Genomic DNA, 17,317 nt, shown 5'->3' with positions numbered 1-17,317 from the left:
TACGTAGAGTAGAAATGTCCGATATCCCTAGTAGAAATACGGGATACGTAGAGTAGAAATGTCCGATATCCTGAGTAGAAATACGGGATACGTAGAGTAGAAATGTCCGATATCCTTAGTAGAAATACGGGATACGTAGAGTAGAAATGTCCGATATCCTGAGTAGAAATACGGGATACGTGGAGTAGAAATGTCCGATATCCTGAGTAGAAATACGAGATATGTAGAGTAGAAATGTCCGATATCCAGAGTAGAAATATGGGATATGTAGAGTACAAATGTCTGATATCCAGAGTAGAAATATGGGATATGCAGAGCAGAAATGTCTGATATCCAGAGTAGAAATATGGGATATGTAGAGTAGATATATCTGATATCTAGAGTAGAAATACTGGATATGTAGAGTAGAAATGTCTGATATTCTGAGTAGAAATATGGGGTATGTAGAGTAGAAATGTCTGATATCCAGAGTAGAAATACGGGATATGTAGAGTAGAAATGTCTGATATCCAGAGTAAAAATACGGGATATGTAGAGTAGAAATGTCTGATATCCAGAGTAGAAATACGGGATATGTAGAGTAGAAATGCCTGATATCCAGAGTAGAAATACGGGATATGTGGAGTAGAAATGTCCGATATCCTGAGTAGAAATACGAGATATGTAGAGTAGAAATGTCCGATATCCAGAGTAGAAATATGGGATATGTAGAGTACAAATGTCTGATATCCAGAGTAGAAATATGGGATATGCAGAGCAGAAATGTCTGATATCCAGAGTAGAAATATGGGATATGTAGAGTAGATATATCTGATATCTAGAGTAGAAATACTGGATATGTAGAGTAGAAATGTCTGATATTCTGAGTAGAAATATGGGGTATGTAGAGTAGAAATGTCTGATATCCAGAGTAGAAATACGGGATATGTAGAGTAGAAATGTCTGATATCCAGAGTAAAAATACGGGATATGTAGAGTAGAAATGTCTGATATCCAGAGTAGAAATACGGGATATGTAGAGTAGAAATGCCTGATATCCAGAGTAAAAATACGGGATATGTAGAGTAGAAATGTCTGATATTCTGAGTAGAAATATGGGATATGTAGAGCAGAAATGTCTGATATCCAGAGTAGATATATCTGATATCCAGAGTAAAAATACGGGATATGTAGAGTAGAAATGTCTGATATCCAGAGTAAAAATATGGGATATGTAGAGTAGAAATGTCTGATATTCTGAGTAGAAATATGGGATATGTAGAGCAGAAATGTCTGATATCCAGAGTAGATATATCTGATATCCAGAGTAAAAATACGGGATATGTAGAGTAGAAATGTCTGCTATCCAGAGTAGAAATATGGGATATGTAGAGAAATGTCTGATATCCACAGTAGATTTTGTATGATAAAGAGGAAAAAAGTATAGCAGAAAAAGACTGAGAGACACAATGTGAGAGTGTGAGACAGAGAGAGAGTGAGAGACAGAGAGACACAGAGTGAGAGAGAGACAGAGAGAGAGACAGAGAGAGAAAGAGACAGAGAGAGAGAGAAAGAGAGAGAGAGAGAGAGAGAGAGAGAGAGAGAGAGAGAGAGAGAGCACTTTGTGAAACAGCGCATTGTCTGTGGCTACTGGCTGATAATATGAGAATGAACAGCTAATAGAGCATGGACCTACCATAGCACCTACAGCGAAGCCGACATGAGACTTACCAGTCTGTGTGTGTGTGTTTGTGGAACTAAATAAAGAATACGTGTGTGTGTGTGTGTGTGTGTGTGTGTGCGTGCGTGTGTGTGTTAAGAAGAGGAGAGAACAGTACTGCTGACAATCCGTTTGAGAGCTCTTCTATGAGAAGCAGTGTGTGCTTCTCGAAATGGGAGCCTCAGAGTGTGTGCATGTGTGTATGAGGGTGAGCAACATAATTAAAGGTTGTGATCTCCACACAAAGCACATCTCCATAAGAGGATGTCAGTGTTTATGAGCATGTTTGTGACCAGTGTCTCTCAGGAATGGGGCTGTCCTGTTGGAATGCTGACCCAGAATCCAGAGCTGGAATAATTCTAACAAGAGAACAAATCTTACTCTACCACTGGGAGAACGGTGGGGCTTGTGTGTGTGTGTGTGTGTTTGGAAAAGCGAGGTTACAAAGCACTCGCATACTCAATAAACACTTCCATACTCAATAAACACTCCCATACTCATTGCAAAAAACCACCCCCATACTCAATAAACACTCCCATACGCAATGCAAAAAAAAAACAAACAAACAAAAAAAAAACCTCCCATACTCCGAATCTTTACAGCTGACCAAGCAATCCATGTTGTGGGTGTGTGCTGTGAGTTTTTACTGCGTTGGTGTCCTACAGCCAAAATGCCTGTGGTGTTTGCGTGTCTGCGTGCATGTGAGTTCCATTATCTAGCCAGGGAGTTGACAGATTATGTCTTAGATACCTAGAGATCTCAAATCTCAAAATTAATAACAAAATGAAGAAACTTTTTTATTTTAAGTCAAACTTTCTATAAAATTTCTAACAGTAGCTTAGAAGCCTTGAGAAATAACTATAAAATATTTGTCAGAAGTACTGTGAGAATATTCATTGAGAACTAATTAGTTCTTCCATTCAGAGTCCGCATGGTAAACAACTAAACACAGTCTAGCTGAAGAGTCATGCTATTGAATGAATGGTTCAGAGACAGCAAAACACGCACACACACACACACACATGCACGCACTACTCACTGTAGGTTAACTGCCTTTAAGATTACCTTTCTGTAGTTAAATGCTTCTACACCCACATTGAAGCCATTTCCTTAAGCTCACTAACCAAAAGAGAATCTTCTTTAGATTTTCATCTGGAAACTGTATTCTGTGCACAAAAAGCATCTCCCTCAAGGGAACCGGCAAGAACCTTTAGCAACCTTTACATTAACATCTTGACTCCTCTCAAACCCAGCAGACACACGAACACACACCCCCACACGCACAAGCCCATTAAGTAAACTCTAACAGTTGCCCTATCTTGGAGGGCCAGACAGCGCTGTCCCAGACGGAGGCTAGCTGAGTGGGCTGGGAGATTGCACTCTGCCATTAGCTTTTCCGTGCTCCAGGGGGACAGACTTTTGCTGCCTGCTCAGTAGGGCTTGTCAGCTGACCCCGCCTCCAGCACAGATCTGCATTTAGACGCGCACTTCTGTGCCATTGTCAGAGAAATTGCTTTGATAAGGCATATGGGGTTTTAAAAAAAAATTTTTTTTTTGGATCCTTCAGAAGCCGGGACTCCAGGCTGGTATGCTTGGGGAATAAATATTTGTGTCGATGAGATAGAGGAGCAGAGAGTAAGGAGTAAATGAGCGATCGCTGGACTGATACGTCCCTAGCTGCGAAATGGGGGTTTAATTCTGAGTGCTTTTGTCTGTATGTAGGAAAGAGTGTAATGGTAGTGAAGAGGAAGTGTGTGTGTGTGTGTGTGGGGGGGGGTGTGTGTGTGGGTGTGTGTGGGTGTGTGTGTGGGGTGTGTGTGTGTGTGTGTGTGTGTGTGTGTGTGTGTGTGTGTGTGTGTGTTTGAGGCCTCGTCTCAAGCTGCCTGTCAGGTCCCCACTGAAAGGGTTATTATTAGACTGTAGTGGGACAACATCGCCATCACACACTGCCAGAAGATGCATCTCTCACATCTTTGTTCCGCTTAAAAGAGTTCTCTCTCCCTCTCACTCTGACATACTCTCTCTCTCTCTCTCACACACACACACACACACACACACACACACACAGTGACTTTCCACTGCAGTGGGTCACACGTGTCTGTCAGAAGGCCATTTTGAATTTAGAATTCAGAGTTGACAAATTACATTGAATAATACAGACATGAGCCACAGACAGATTGTAATTGTATGTGTGTGTGTGTGTGAGAGAGAGAGAGAGAGAGAGAGAGAGAGAGAGAGAGGGAACCTGTGTGTTTGGAAGAGAAGGGGATGTTTAGAAGGATAGTGATCGTACAATTAAAATGCCAATGTCGTCACCTAAAACTTATTGAAAAGCAGCAGTCAAGCATGTGGAGACAGTCTGTGAGCAAAAACAAAGGAACAAAGCTGGATGTGGAGAGAGAGAAAGAGACAGAGAGAGGGAGGGGGAGAGAGAGAAAGAGAGAGAGAGAGGGAGAGAGACAGGGAGAGAGAGAGAGAGAGAGAGAGAGAGAGAGAAAGCAACAACAGGGAGAGAAGGAAACAGAAGGATGGAGAGAATATGAGAGTGAAAGATAAGGAAAGCAGATCACCTCCCTGTAGAGACCAAACCACAGCTCAGGTAAACAGCCACAAAAGGATGAACCACACTAGACACTGGCAGGAGTTATCAACACTTTTCAGTTTTATATAAACTTTTTTTGTTGATGGTTGGAATGTATTATTTATTATCAGAAATGTCTGTGTGTATGAGAGGATAGAATACAAGAGGAGTGGAGAGGGCAGAAGGGGAGAATAGAGATGAGTAGAGAGGAGCGTTTATGAAGGAACAGAAGCACTATACATGCAGTTGACCCCAGTCTGAACTGAATAAAAAGTCTCACAAATACTTCTCTCTCACCATAAAGTTGAGCAGTTAGGTGTGTGTGTGTGTGTGTGTGTGTGTGTGTGTGTGTGTGGTCACTTTAACAGACGTGCACACTGGGTTTTTGGCCGAAGGAGAGGAGACTGGAAAAAGGTTGGTAGAGCTGGATAAAGGAGGAAATAATGATTCTCAGCCTGTACACACACACACACACACACACACACACACACACACACACACACACACACACAGCAGTAGTGGTGATCCGCAGGATGATTAGTACAGTTTGAGTGAAGAAACAGTCTCTGAAAAAAATCGTGGCCTCTCTCACTGCACAGAAAGGTATGGAACTGTCACTGCACTCTTGTGTGTGTGTGTGTGTGTGTGTGTGTGTGTCTGCTGATGATAATAATGACAACAGGAGAATGCTCTCAAATGGCCAAACACAGGGGACTGCTTCGTCCAAGCTCTCTTTTATGCACCATCTCTCTCTGGTACAGCTGTGGCATGAATAAATGTCTCTGCAAGTAAGTTTCTGCAAACAGCATGCAGGGCTGTCGCATGGTGATGATGTCAGCAGCAGGTGGCATGTCCAAGCAGATAGCAGGAAAGGAGTTATATACACTGAAGGCAGTTTGCTGACACTTTGTACTTATACTTGGTGTTTCTCTCGCTCTCTCTCTCTCACACGCACACACACACACACACACACACACACACACACACACACACACACACAGAAGAATGGTTTTGCTGATCATTCCCAGCAGTCTGGCGAGCATCATTTATAAAGCTTTGAAACACATACTGTGGGTTCCCTTTGGGGAGAGTGTATGAAAACATACAACTGACAGAAACAGTGGGAATGTGAAGAAAAATCTGCGAGTGTGTGTGTGTGGGTGTGCGTGCTGGTATGTACTGTAAGTGTAGAACAGAAAATGCTGTAATTTAATAGTTCACATCAGTCTCCTGTAGTGCTCAGAAGGCCGAGACAGCTTGTCTGTGACCTTTTAACTCCTCAGCTGACCTCAGCTCCCCTTGCTTCCACAATACTAGTGAGGTAGTCCACCTTCCTCTTCACATGCCGGCCTCTTCCTCAGTCTGCAGTTCCTTTTCTCCAGGCAAGAAGTGTCAGTGTGAAGGATGAAGGCGGAGCGGTGGGATGATGGGAAAGCGTGGGCAGCCCAGGGGGAGCCAAGCTCAGATACGCAACTGCTCAAGTGAACACGCCTAGGGGGTGTGGCCTATCACAGCTGCTGAAGTGAACACACCCAGGGGTGTGGCCTCTTATTCAGGGGGTGCGGCCTTCCATAGCTTCAAACAACCAATCCTGGGAACAGGACAGCGATCACGACCAAGTGGGCAGGGAAAAAGCACACAAAGGGCCTAAGTCTAATTACCAATTAAAATGACCATTTTAGCTTTCTTGTAGAGAAATGTCTGCTTGGGTTTTAAATTAAAATACATCCTTCAGTTTCAATCTTCAACACATGCACAAAGGCGTGCATGTGCACGCGCGTGCGCGCACACACACACACACAGACACACACACAAACACCCCCCCCCCAAACATTTTCTACAATAGGAAAGAAACATAAGTAATACAGTCTGAATGCTTAACTGTCTCTATTGCAGATACATTGTAGGTGTGTACAAAACTCCACAGCTTTTCAGAAAACGTCTTTTACACACACCCACACACAGCCAGTGTGTGACATGTCTTATCACCTCTGTTAGGAGTCTCTGCTGGGTGGAGTCACTCAGGAAGAGAAGAAGTCTAGTGCCAAGCTCCACCGAAGCAGGAACGTCCCTACAGCTGTGCTTCCTAGTCTCTCAGATATGGATGGTATATCGAGACTGAGAGCCTGAGTGTGTGTGTGTGTGTGTGTGTGTGTGTGTGTGTGTCTTTCAGTTCCTCTTCATACTTTGTAGTAGATGTTGGCTGGGCTCTGGGGCGCCATCTCCTGTACGATATAGACAGGATGCCCGTATTCGCTGCTCACTTTCTCGTAGTGTGGGCAGTAGGTGGAGTCTGAAGTCCTCAGCGGGATGATGATGTCACTGGGCTCCGCGCCGCCGCTGTTGACCCCCGTGGGGGCGGCAACGACCCCCCCGGTGGCCCCGCCCCGTTTGGGCGTGAGAGAGGAGAGGGAGAGCGGAGGGTGGTGCGACTCCGACTGCTTGGCCTTCTTCCGCCGGTAGCACACCGCTCCGATCACCGCGGCGACCAGGAGCAGGAAGGCGGCTCCACCCGCCCCGCCTGCGATCAGGGCCACGTTGGACGCTGGCACGGTGCCGCCGCCCCGCCCGTCTGCGGCTCCGGTGCCGTCCACGCCCTCGGAGGAGCTGCTGTCCCCGCCCTTACCTGGAGGAGGGAGAGAATGACGGAGAGAGAGAGAGAGAGAGAGAGAGAGAGAGAGCAAATAAGACTGAAAAAGAAGGATGCAGTAATGTACATGCCGAGAGCTGCAGTCCAGATGACAGGACGGTGGGGTTTATCGTGTGCGTTTGCACTGGACTTTCTCCAGTGTGGGAGTTTCTTCCCAGATCTGTCCCCCGGTACCTGGAGTCCAAGTGCTGGAGTGACCCGGGCCGGGCCTGGCTTTGGGAGGGAGTCCATACGCCGCTAGGACAACAAACAGCAGAGAAGGAGTTATATAAGACATAATAAAATATATACCCAACAACCACATTAGTAGATACAGCCCTTTGTTTATAGATATTTCTCAAGTGATGATGATGATGATGATGATGATGATGGCACTTACTCTGTCCCACTTTCAGCACCACCTTCATCCCCCGTGTTGCACACACTCCTCCTCTCACGCTATCCAGCCCCTGCTTTGTGCCGTCCGAGGTAGCTGGGAGGAACAGAGAGAGAGAGAGAGAGAGAGAGAGAGAGAGAGAGAGAGAGAGAGAGAGCCAGAGAAACAGACAACAGACAAAGAGAGAGAGAGAGAGAGAGAGAGAGAGAGAGAGAGAGAGAGAGAGACGGATAGAGTGAGAGAAGACCTCAGAGCAGGTACAGCCTGACTAACCGCAGCCTGGCAGCAGGGATGGGCAGACATAGACGCAGCAGGCTTCCCTCACCACGGCGCCTCCGTACCCACCGAGCCATACGCCCTCACCACCCGTAGCCGAAGGCGCACAACTGCGAGATGCGCTCGGCCCCCGGCTCCAAACACTTTAGCCAGATCTGAAAATGCTGGCGGATCACTTACTGTGGCCGTACTCCGACAGTCTAACGCGCACTGCAAAAAATGTACATGCTTGTCACAGACAGAGAGAGGGCTTGGGTCATGGGTTACACACCATATTACATTAGTGCATGTTGCTCTCTGAGGTACAGTTTATGTACTATACAGTATGTATTATGTATGTGCATATATACAGTATATGTATACATATTACAGGGTATATATACACTATGTACTGCTGTTAACTGCTCTGTTCAGCATCTAAGGTCTTTGGCAACACAGTATTGTTTTGTCATGCCAATAAAGCTCATTTAAATCAAACTGAAATGAGGGGAGAAAGAGAGAGAAAGAGACAGAGAGAGAGAGAGCGAGAGAGAGAGGGAGAAGCATATTGTGAGTTACAAACTGCGGTGAGCTGTGTGTGTAGTACAGTGCAGAAACTCTCCCCTCCAGCAGAAAGGCAAAGGGCCATAGCCCTCACTCTTAGTCATTGTGTGTGTGTGTGTGTGTGTGTGTGTGTGTGTGTGTGGGTGTGAGTAGTATGTGTGAGATGAGTAGATGAGCTCACACAGCAATGCTGTATAACTTTTTTCAACCATTGGACTCCATCAGAAGAAGAAAAACCAGGTCACAAATTCTCCATGGCATGACACACACATGTACACACAAACACACACACATAGACACGTGCACACCCTCACACACTCTTAAGTACAAGTAAATACACAAACACTCACGAATACAAACATGCACGCACACACACTTGCATGCACGCACACACACCGAAAACACACACACCCCCACCTTCTATTACCCTCGCGTTTTCATGTTTTTTTGTCCCGAGGATGAAAGCTGCATTCTATAGTAGAACATTCCTTATTGCCCATTTCTCTCACTATACAGCAGTAAACGAAAATGCAGCTCAAAGTGATCGTGCGAAGCGGAGACCCATAAGCCCTCAGCGCTCCCTCGCTCAGCCTCTCTCCGGATAAAGACGCTTCTGTTCTAAACACTCAATATCCAATTAGTCCCTAAATACGGAATGCTTCCTTTCACTAATACTTAAGCAGGGTATGAGCCAAATACCGGAAACTGCATTCCGACACGCGGTATGACCTTAACTCTGAGGATTTCATCTTCCAGATTGAAGTGCGTTTACAGGGTAAATACTTTACTTCCAAAGCAATCGATAAGCACCTCGTGGGTAGTGGTTCAGGGCTGTATGGCTCGTGGTGTGGTCTGAGCAGTCTGCCTGCGCAGAATGATAAGAGAGAATTGTCTCTCTGATTTTGCGCGCGCTGTGTGGTCTACAATAAAGGACAACTTTCTGCTCCTCACTCCATCACTCTCCGAAACAAACAGAATTCCGCATATCTGACGAATCATATTTCAGCTATATCCAGTGTCATCTGAGAATGATCCAGACATCCATACCCTACAGTCTAATGAGTCATAATAATGAACTCTGAAATACTTCAGGGGCTAAATACTGAAAGAAAACACATGCGTGAGAGAGGGCCATCATCCAAACAGGCGTTAAACACACACACATGCACCCAGGCACACACACACACGGATGAAAGCCTAATCACTAAAGCCCTGCCTTAAAACCTAACAATCTTCAAAGAACCCACACAGGGAGTAATAACCACTCACGCCCTCGAACTGTATGAACCACACACACACACACACACACACACACACACACACACACACACACACACACACACACAACAAACAAACAAACAAACAAACAAACACACACAGTCCTTGAGGTTTCAGGTCCTAAAACTCCGTTATAACCACATTCAAGGCTCACAGAACATATTATGTAACCCAGCAGAGAGATGAGCAGGTGGAAACAGACCAACTGATCACCTACCACCCCCTCTACCACCACCCCCATCTACCACCCCCATCTACCACCCCCATCTACCACCCCCATCTACCACCACCCCCATCTACCACCCCCATCTACCACCCCCTCTACCACCACCCCTCTCTACCACCCCCATCTACCACCCTTCTACCACCCTTCTACCACCACCCCTCTCTACCACCCCCATCTACCACCCTTCTACCACCACCCCCATCTACCACCCCCATCTACCACCCTTCTACCACCACCCCCATCTACCACCACCCCCATCTACCACCCCCCTCTCTACCACCACCCCCATCTACCACCCTTCTACCACCCTTCTACCACCACCCCTCTCTACCACCCCCATCTACCACCCTTCTACCACCACCCCCATCTACCACCACCCCCATCTACCACCCCCCTCTCTACCACCACCCCCATCTACCACCACCCCCATCTACCACCCCCCTCTCTACCACCACCCCCATCTACCACCCCCCTCTCTACCACCACCATCTACCACCCCCCTCTCTACCACCACCATCTACCACCCCTCTCTACCACCACCATCTACCACCCCTCTCTACCACCACCCCCATCTACCACCACCCCTCTCTACCACCCCCATCTACCACCCTTCTACCACCCCCCTCTCTACCACCACCCCCATCTACCACCCCTCTCTACCACCACCCCCATCTACCACCCCCTCTACCACCCCCATCTACCTCCACCCCCTCTACCACCCCCATCTACCACCACCCCCATCTACCACCCCCCTCTCTACCACCACCCCCATCTACCACCACCCTCTACCACCCCCATCTACCTCCACCCCCCTCTACCACCCCTCTCTACCACCCCCCTCTATCACCCCCCTCTACAACCACCCTCATCTACCACCCCCCTCTTTTCCAGCACCACCTCTTTCTCTCTCCTGCTCTATTCTCTCTCTCTCTCTCTCTCTCTCTCTCTCTCTCTCTCTCTCTCTCTCTCTCAATTCTCTTTCTTTCTGTCTCTATTTGTCCTCTTTCATTCCTCGGAGCTACAGGGCTGTGAGAGGAGGTAGGGGAACAGCGGGAGAGGAAAACGCGGATGTGTCAGAGCGGAGCGCCGGTCCGCGGACACGCTGGAACGCTCTCCACGCGCCAGGCAGTGGTAGGAGCTGAGGGGGGATGAGAGCGAGAGAAGACGAGAGCTGGGCGACGTAACCGAGACGACGATCTGTGGCGACAAGGGGAGGGGGACATCGGTTAGCCGGCGGGGAAGAGGAGACCTCCCCCCAGGTGCCAAGCCCTCCTGCTCAAGCTCACCCAGCTTGTCCCCTGGCCGGGCAGGAGTGGGAGTGGGTTTTGAGCGGATGGGGCGGCTGGCCGGTGTGCGTATTTCCAACAGAATCAGCACGCCTTGTAACGCTTGGTTAAACTCCTTACGCAAACGGACAGATAGCACGCCGACCGTGAGGCCTGAGTCAAGTGTGTGGGTGAACCATTGCTTTGGCTAGGCTCAAGTCCTGAGAGCTATGTGACCTGGTTCCCCTGCGGTACCAGGGCAGGCCTGTAGGGGGCTAGGGTGTGCCGATTAAAACTAGCGGAGGACTGCTGGCCTTTTTTGAAACATTTACGTTAAATAAGCTGTGGAGTTGTAGGGGCACGCAGGCGAAAGGCTGCTTCCTAATTTAAAGGTTCTTTAGTAAAAGTGCAACTACACTTCACTCAGCCCATGTGCCGCAAATGTGTATACATGTACAGTATATATGTTTTTCATTGTTTGTTACACTGATATTGTAATACAGATAGCATGCAATCTAGCCCTCGACCACATAACAGATTATTTATGTATGTGTGTGTGTGCCCATCTCACAGACTCTGGATCAGAGCTCTGTTGGTGTGTTAATAAATCACAGCATTAACAGATTAAAGCAGCCAGTCAGAGAAAGCAGGATCACGCACCCAGAATTCACCAGTGTGTTTTAGTATACTCCAAGGCATCGTGGAATCCCAATACTGGGAACGTGTGGGTGTGCATGTTTGGGTGTGTGTGTTCATGTAACTCGACCCATATGGCTTAGAGAAAGCAGTGCTCCCTAGAATGATTTAAAACAGGTAGAAGCTAAAAGATCATCCATCTTCTGAAGAAGGCATCTGCCATCTTCATCATCATCACCATCATCATCAACCATTATTCGAATCCTTCTTGAAACCAAGGCCAAACTCCATCTATCAACTGCATGCATAAAATGACTACCAAAGGTCGCTAAAGATACAATGTCTGTTTCAGCTATGACACCACCTGTGTCTGTGTTAGCTTATGACAACACCAGTATCTGTGTCAGCTACAACACCATCAGTGCCTGTGAGATCACACACGCTCCAGTTACTCAGATATCACACACGCCAGTTACTCAGAGATCACACACAATCCCATTACTCAGCACTCACACTCACACTCACGTTACTCAGAAATTACACACTCCCGTTACTCAGAGCTCACTCATATACTTCCATTACTAAAAGATCACACACACCCCCATTACTAAGAAATCACACACACTCCCATTACGCAGAGATCACACACACTCCTATTACTCATAGCACACCCATACACTCATACCCATACACCATATATGTTACTCAGATCTCACACACACACTCCTGTTATTCAGAGATCACACACACACTCCCGATACTCACATATTTTGGTTACTCAGAGCACACACACACACACACACACACACACACACACACATACAGTCCTGTTACAGGGATGTGTCAGAGCTGCAGACCTGTGCCTAATGAGATTAACCAGACAGTGGTTAAACAAGTGTCTGGCTAACAAGCATGTGTGTGTGTTTCACCAAGCACACACTCTTTTCCTCTCTCTCTGACAACTCACCACAAAACTGCCACCATTGGCCATCCAACGGCAAGACCTATCACTATGGCAACAAGTCCACAAACAGCCCGTCACCATGTAAGCCCAGTGAGCAGTGCTACTGGGTGATGATGGCTGCCAGGTCTGCGTGACACACTCCCTTTGTAACACACTCCCTGTGTGACACACTCCCTTTGTAACACACTCCCTGCGTGACACACTCCCTTTGTAACACACTCCCTGCGTGACACACTCCCTTTGTAACACACTCCCTGCGTGACACACTCCCTTTGTAACACACTCCCTGCATGACACACTCCCTTTGTAACACACTCCCTGCGTGACACACTCCCTTTGTAACACACTCCCTGTGTGACACACTCCCTTTGTAACAAACTCCCTGTGTGACACACTCCCTTTGTAACACACTCCCTGTGTGACACACTCCCTTTGTAACACACTCCCTGTGCGTTTGGCACCAAACTCTCCCCCTTTGCAAGCTCACAAAGGCCACCGGTCAGCCAAAACCACCCCAACCAGTACCAGCCACCGGTCAGCCAAAACCAGCTCATGGAGATCCGTCACTGAACCAACATAACAAATCTGAACTGGACCAGGTGGGCAGCAATCAACAAGCATGTTAGGGCTGCAGATATCCCCGTTCCAGCGGCAGCCACTAGCTCTGCTCCAGCAGAGATCCAGCGCCCTGTGGAGCTGGCTCCAGCCCGTATCAGACATGCTTTGTCCAACGGTTTGCTTCTTTGAGTGCGCCCTGGATGGCGAGATCAGATGATTCAGATTCGGACTGGAAATGAGTTCTGAAGACGTCTGAGAGCAGGGCTGGTGGCCGTTGTCCCGGAGACGGGCATGAAAGCAGGACACCAGCTGGGGAGAAACTGCCTCAGACAGACAGACAGACAGACAGACAGACAGACAGACAAGACGTGCCAGTGAACAGTGGGATAACGGCTGCACAACCCTCTCATTAGTTACAGACCTCTGACTGAGCCTAATAACTCCATTATCTGTGCATGTGATATAAGCACTCGATACCGATACCTTTTTCGACAGCTTTGTACGTTTTTAAGTAGGAAATATAAATAATGGATGGACCACAAGACTGAGGCAACAAAAGTGCAGAAATGGTGAGAGAGAGAGAGAGAGAGAGAGAGAGAGAGAGAGAGAGAGAGAGAGAGAGAGAGAGAGAGAGAGGGAGACAGTGAGGATGAGGGAGAGACTGAGAGAAATGGGGAAAGTTAAATAAAAGACAGACTGGTAGGGATGGTGGGGAGTGGGGGGGTAAGTTAAAGTGAGGACAGAGAAAGAGAGAGAATCCGAAAATGAAATGCTAAAGTTTTTCTGGGTCATGTTTCTGTCAGTTCAGCTTTGCAAAAAAAACACAATAAGAGAGAGGGAGAGAGGGAGAGAGAGAGAGAGAGAGAGAGAGAAAAAGACAGAGACACATTTCAAAAACCCTTTATGTTCCCATTATTTAACAAAATATTATTTGAAAAGTTAAAAAAAAAAAAAATTCAGCTCCTGAGAGAAAGAACGTCCGCCACCGTCACCATGATCTTAAGAGAGGAAAACGTCAGTGTGAAAGACAGAGAGCCGATAAGACTGCAGTACACCTGCATGGAAGGCCACTTAGCGCAGAATCACTGAAATACTCACGTACGTATGAAAACACATGCGCATACTACTTACAGATACATACACACAACACACACTTGCATACAATACCTTACACTTGCATATACATGGATTTGCACATTCCATTTCACATAAATATAGTGCTTGACTATGTGTGTGTGTGTGTGTGTGTGTGTGTGTGTGTGTGTGTAAAAAATTTTTTTTCGCTGTAACAGGGAGGCAGGTATTTAATGTGTAATATGCACGCTCGTCAAATAAAAGGTGTAGAGTGCTCTGAGGTTTGTTTCACTGTAAACCAGCTACAGGTCCTAACGGTATAAGAATTTTTTGATGAGTTATGAAAAATTGAAAATTGAAGACTGTGTGTTATTGTTTGGACATAGCTACGATTAGAAATGAAAAAAATTATGTGCTACATTATCTTCAGAACGAATATTTGGGAGTGTATTCTAAAAAAATGATGACAAGACATACAGTGGTGTGAAAAAGTGTTTGCGCCCTGATATCTTATTTTTTTGCATGTTTGTCATACTTAAATGTTTCAGATCATCAAACAAATTAAAATATTAGACAAAAAAAAAAGGTGATTGCCCCCTAAACCTAATAACTGGTTAGGCCACCTTTAGCAGCAACAACTGCAATCAAGAGGTTGTGATAACTGGCAAGGAGTTTTTTACAGCACTGTGGCTGTGGGGACATTTTGGCCCCCTCATCTTTGCAGAATTGTTGTAATTCGAGCCCAAAGCGCCTTTTTAAGGTCATGCCACAGCATCTCATTCGGATTCAGGTCAGAACTTTGACTAGGCCATTCCAAAGTCTTCATTTTGTTTTTCTTAAGCCATTCAGAGGTGGACTTGCTGGTGTGTTTTGGATAATTGTCCTGCTGCAGAACCCAAGTGCGCTTCAGCTTGAGGTCACAAACAGATGACTAGACATTCTCCTTCAGGATTTTGTGGTAGACAGCAGAATTCATGGTTCCATTTACGACAGCAAGTCTTCCAGGTCCTGAAGCAGCAAAACAGCCCCAGACCATCACACTACCACCATCATATTTTACTGTTGGTACGATGTTCCTTTTCTGAAATGCCGTGTTACTTTTACGCCAGATGTAATGGCACATACACCTTCCAAAAAGTTCAACTATTGTCTCGTCAGTCCACAGAGTATTTTCCAAAGGTCTTGGGGATCATCCAGATGTTTTCTTGCAAAACTGAGACGAACCTTTATGTTCTTTTTGCTCAGCAGTGGTTTTCGTGTTGGAACTCTGCCATGCAGGCCATTTCTGCCCAGTCTCTCTCTTATGGTGGAGTCATGAACGCTGACCTTAACTGAGGCAAGTGAGGCTTGCAGTTCTTTGGATGATGTTGTGGGGTCTTTTGTGACCTCTTGGATGAGTCGTCGCTGTGCTCTTTAGGTAATTTTGGTCGGCCAGCCACTCCTGGGAAGGTTCACCCCTGTTCCATGTTTCTGCCATTTGTGGATAATGGCTCTCACTGTGGTTTGCTGGAGTCCCAAAGCTTTAGAAATGGCTTTATAACCTTTTCCAGACTGATAGAGCTCAATTAATTTGTATCTCATTTGTTCCTGAATTTCTTTGGATTGCAGCATGATGTCTAGCGTTTGAGGATCTTTTGGTCTACTTCAGCAGGTCCTATCTAAGTGATTTATTTTTTCAGAACAGGTTTGGCAGTAATCAGGCTTGGGTGTGGCTAGAGAAATTGAACTCAGCTTTCCAAAGACGTGATAAACCACAGTTAATTTACATTTTAACGGAGGGGGGCAATCACTTTTTCAAACAGGGCCATGTAGGTTTGGATTTTTTCCCCCCTTAATAATAAAAACCTTCATTTATGAACTGCATTTTGTGTTTACTTGTGTTATCTTTGTCTAATATTTAAATTTGTTTGATGACCTGAAACATTCAAGTGTGACAAACATGCAAAAAAATATATCAGGAAGGGGCCAAACACTTTTTAACATCACTGTTCGGTCTGAATATTTACTTACATACTGTAGGTCGACTGAAGGATGCTGAAAAGCTAACATGTAGCCTAGTGGTATGACATAGCCATGCTGATGCTAACAGGTCTGCAGGCTACATGGTTTATAATCTGAGCATGCCTAATCCAATTAATGCTGGAACATTTGAGCGTAAACTATCCGAACATAGTTCTCACTAGCACTGGAAGTTTAGTCCAAAATGTGCTTAAAATTTTCATTTGATCGGGAGGTGTGTTCTAGTGGTGGGCCTATTGCACAGAGCACACAGCCCAACCACACTGTTTCACACACACACACACACACACACACACACACACACACACACACACACACACACACACACAAAACCCACACATATAGAGGAGTGTACTGAGCATACAGCCCAACCAAAGGGCCATCACACACATACACGCAAAATGCCTCTTATGAACCACTCACATCCCACCACATATTCATTTCCCCTCCATGCACTTAGAATGCCATTCTATCATTCTCTCTCTCTCTCTCTCTCTCTCTCTCTCTCTCTCTCTCTCACACACACACACACACACACACACACACACACAACACACACACAAACACACATGTCAATCACACACTCATTATGAGAACAGCACAAAACACACGCGCACACCCACACACCATTATAAGACGTCAGCTACAGTCCTGTGCCTGTGCACAGCCAGGCAGCAGGCTCGGGGGGGTGGGGGTGGGGGTAGTGAGTCACTCAGCGTCGGGGCCGATCCGGAAAGCGGCCCAGCCCCCCAGAGGACGGGGGCGCAGTGCAAGGAACCCAAATAAAGACACATTATGGCGAAGCATCCAGCCGAAATAAGCGGCTCTGACATCTGAGTCAGGCTGCAGCCAAAAGAGTCAGGGAGCAGAGGGAGGGAGGGAGGGAAAATAGAGGGAAAGATAAAGAGGAGAGAGACACAGGGCTAAGGACAGATGCAACGCCGCAGAGAGACGCATGGGTACTCAGAGTGAGTGAGAGACTCACTGAACTCCGCTGCTTGGCGCTACTGGAGATGTGCTGATTAACTGCAGCTTCTGAAAACGGACACTCCAATGCGTACACTCCAGTGCGTACAGTCCAATACGTACACTCCAATGCGTACACTCCAATGCGTACAGTCCAATGCGTACAGTCCAAAATGTGTCCGCGTACTCTTTTTAAGCTCATACAT

General features: G+C 46.6%; 1 protein-coding gene across 3 annotated transcripts in view; it reads right to left on the bottom strand.

Moving 5' to 3' along the window:
- Window positions 1-4,372: 4,372 nt before the first annotated feature.
- The window catches only part of efnb3a (ephrin-B3a), a 32,354-nt gene continuing 19,409 nt past the window's right edge, over window positions 4,373-17,317 (bottom strand). For 2 of the 3 annotated variants that reach the window (XM_081702142.1, XM_027015302.3), the window contains 3 exons: window positions 7,310-7,402; window positions 7,105-7,167; window positions 4,373-6,906 (listed from right to left, as the gene is read on the bottom strand). In XM_081702142.1, coding sequence (XP_081558268.1) covers window positions 6,461-6,906; window positions 7,105-7,167; window positions 7,310-7,402 — 602 coding nt within the window. In that variant the 3' untranslated portion in view covers window positions 4,373-6,460. Of the gene's footprint in view, window positions 6,907-7,104; window positions 7,168-7,309; window positions 7,403-10,572; window positions 13,373-17,317 lie in introns of those variants that run through there. The other variant, XM_081702144.1, reaches the window with a different exon arrangement.

Source organism: Electrophorus electricus, chromosome 19 (genome assembly GCF_041902795.1).
Source record: "Electrophorus electricus isolate QZ-2024a chromosome 19, ASM4190279v1, whole genome shotgun sequence".
NCBI classification, from domain to species: domain Eukaryota; kingdom Metazoa; phylum Chordata; class Actinopteri; order Gymnotiformes; family Gymnotidae; genus Electrophorus; species Electrophorus electricus.
Note: the sequence above shows the minus strand (reverse complement) of the source record. Positions and strands in the feature narration are given on the sequence as shown.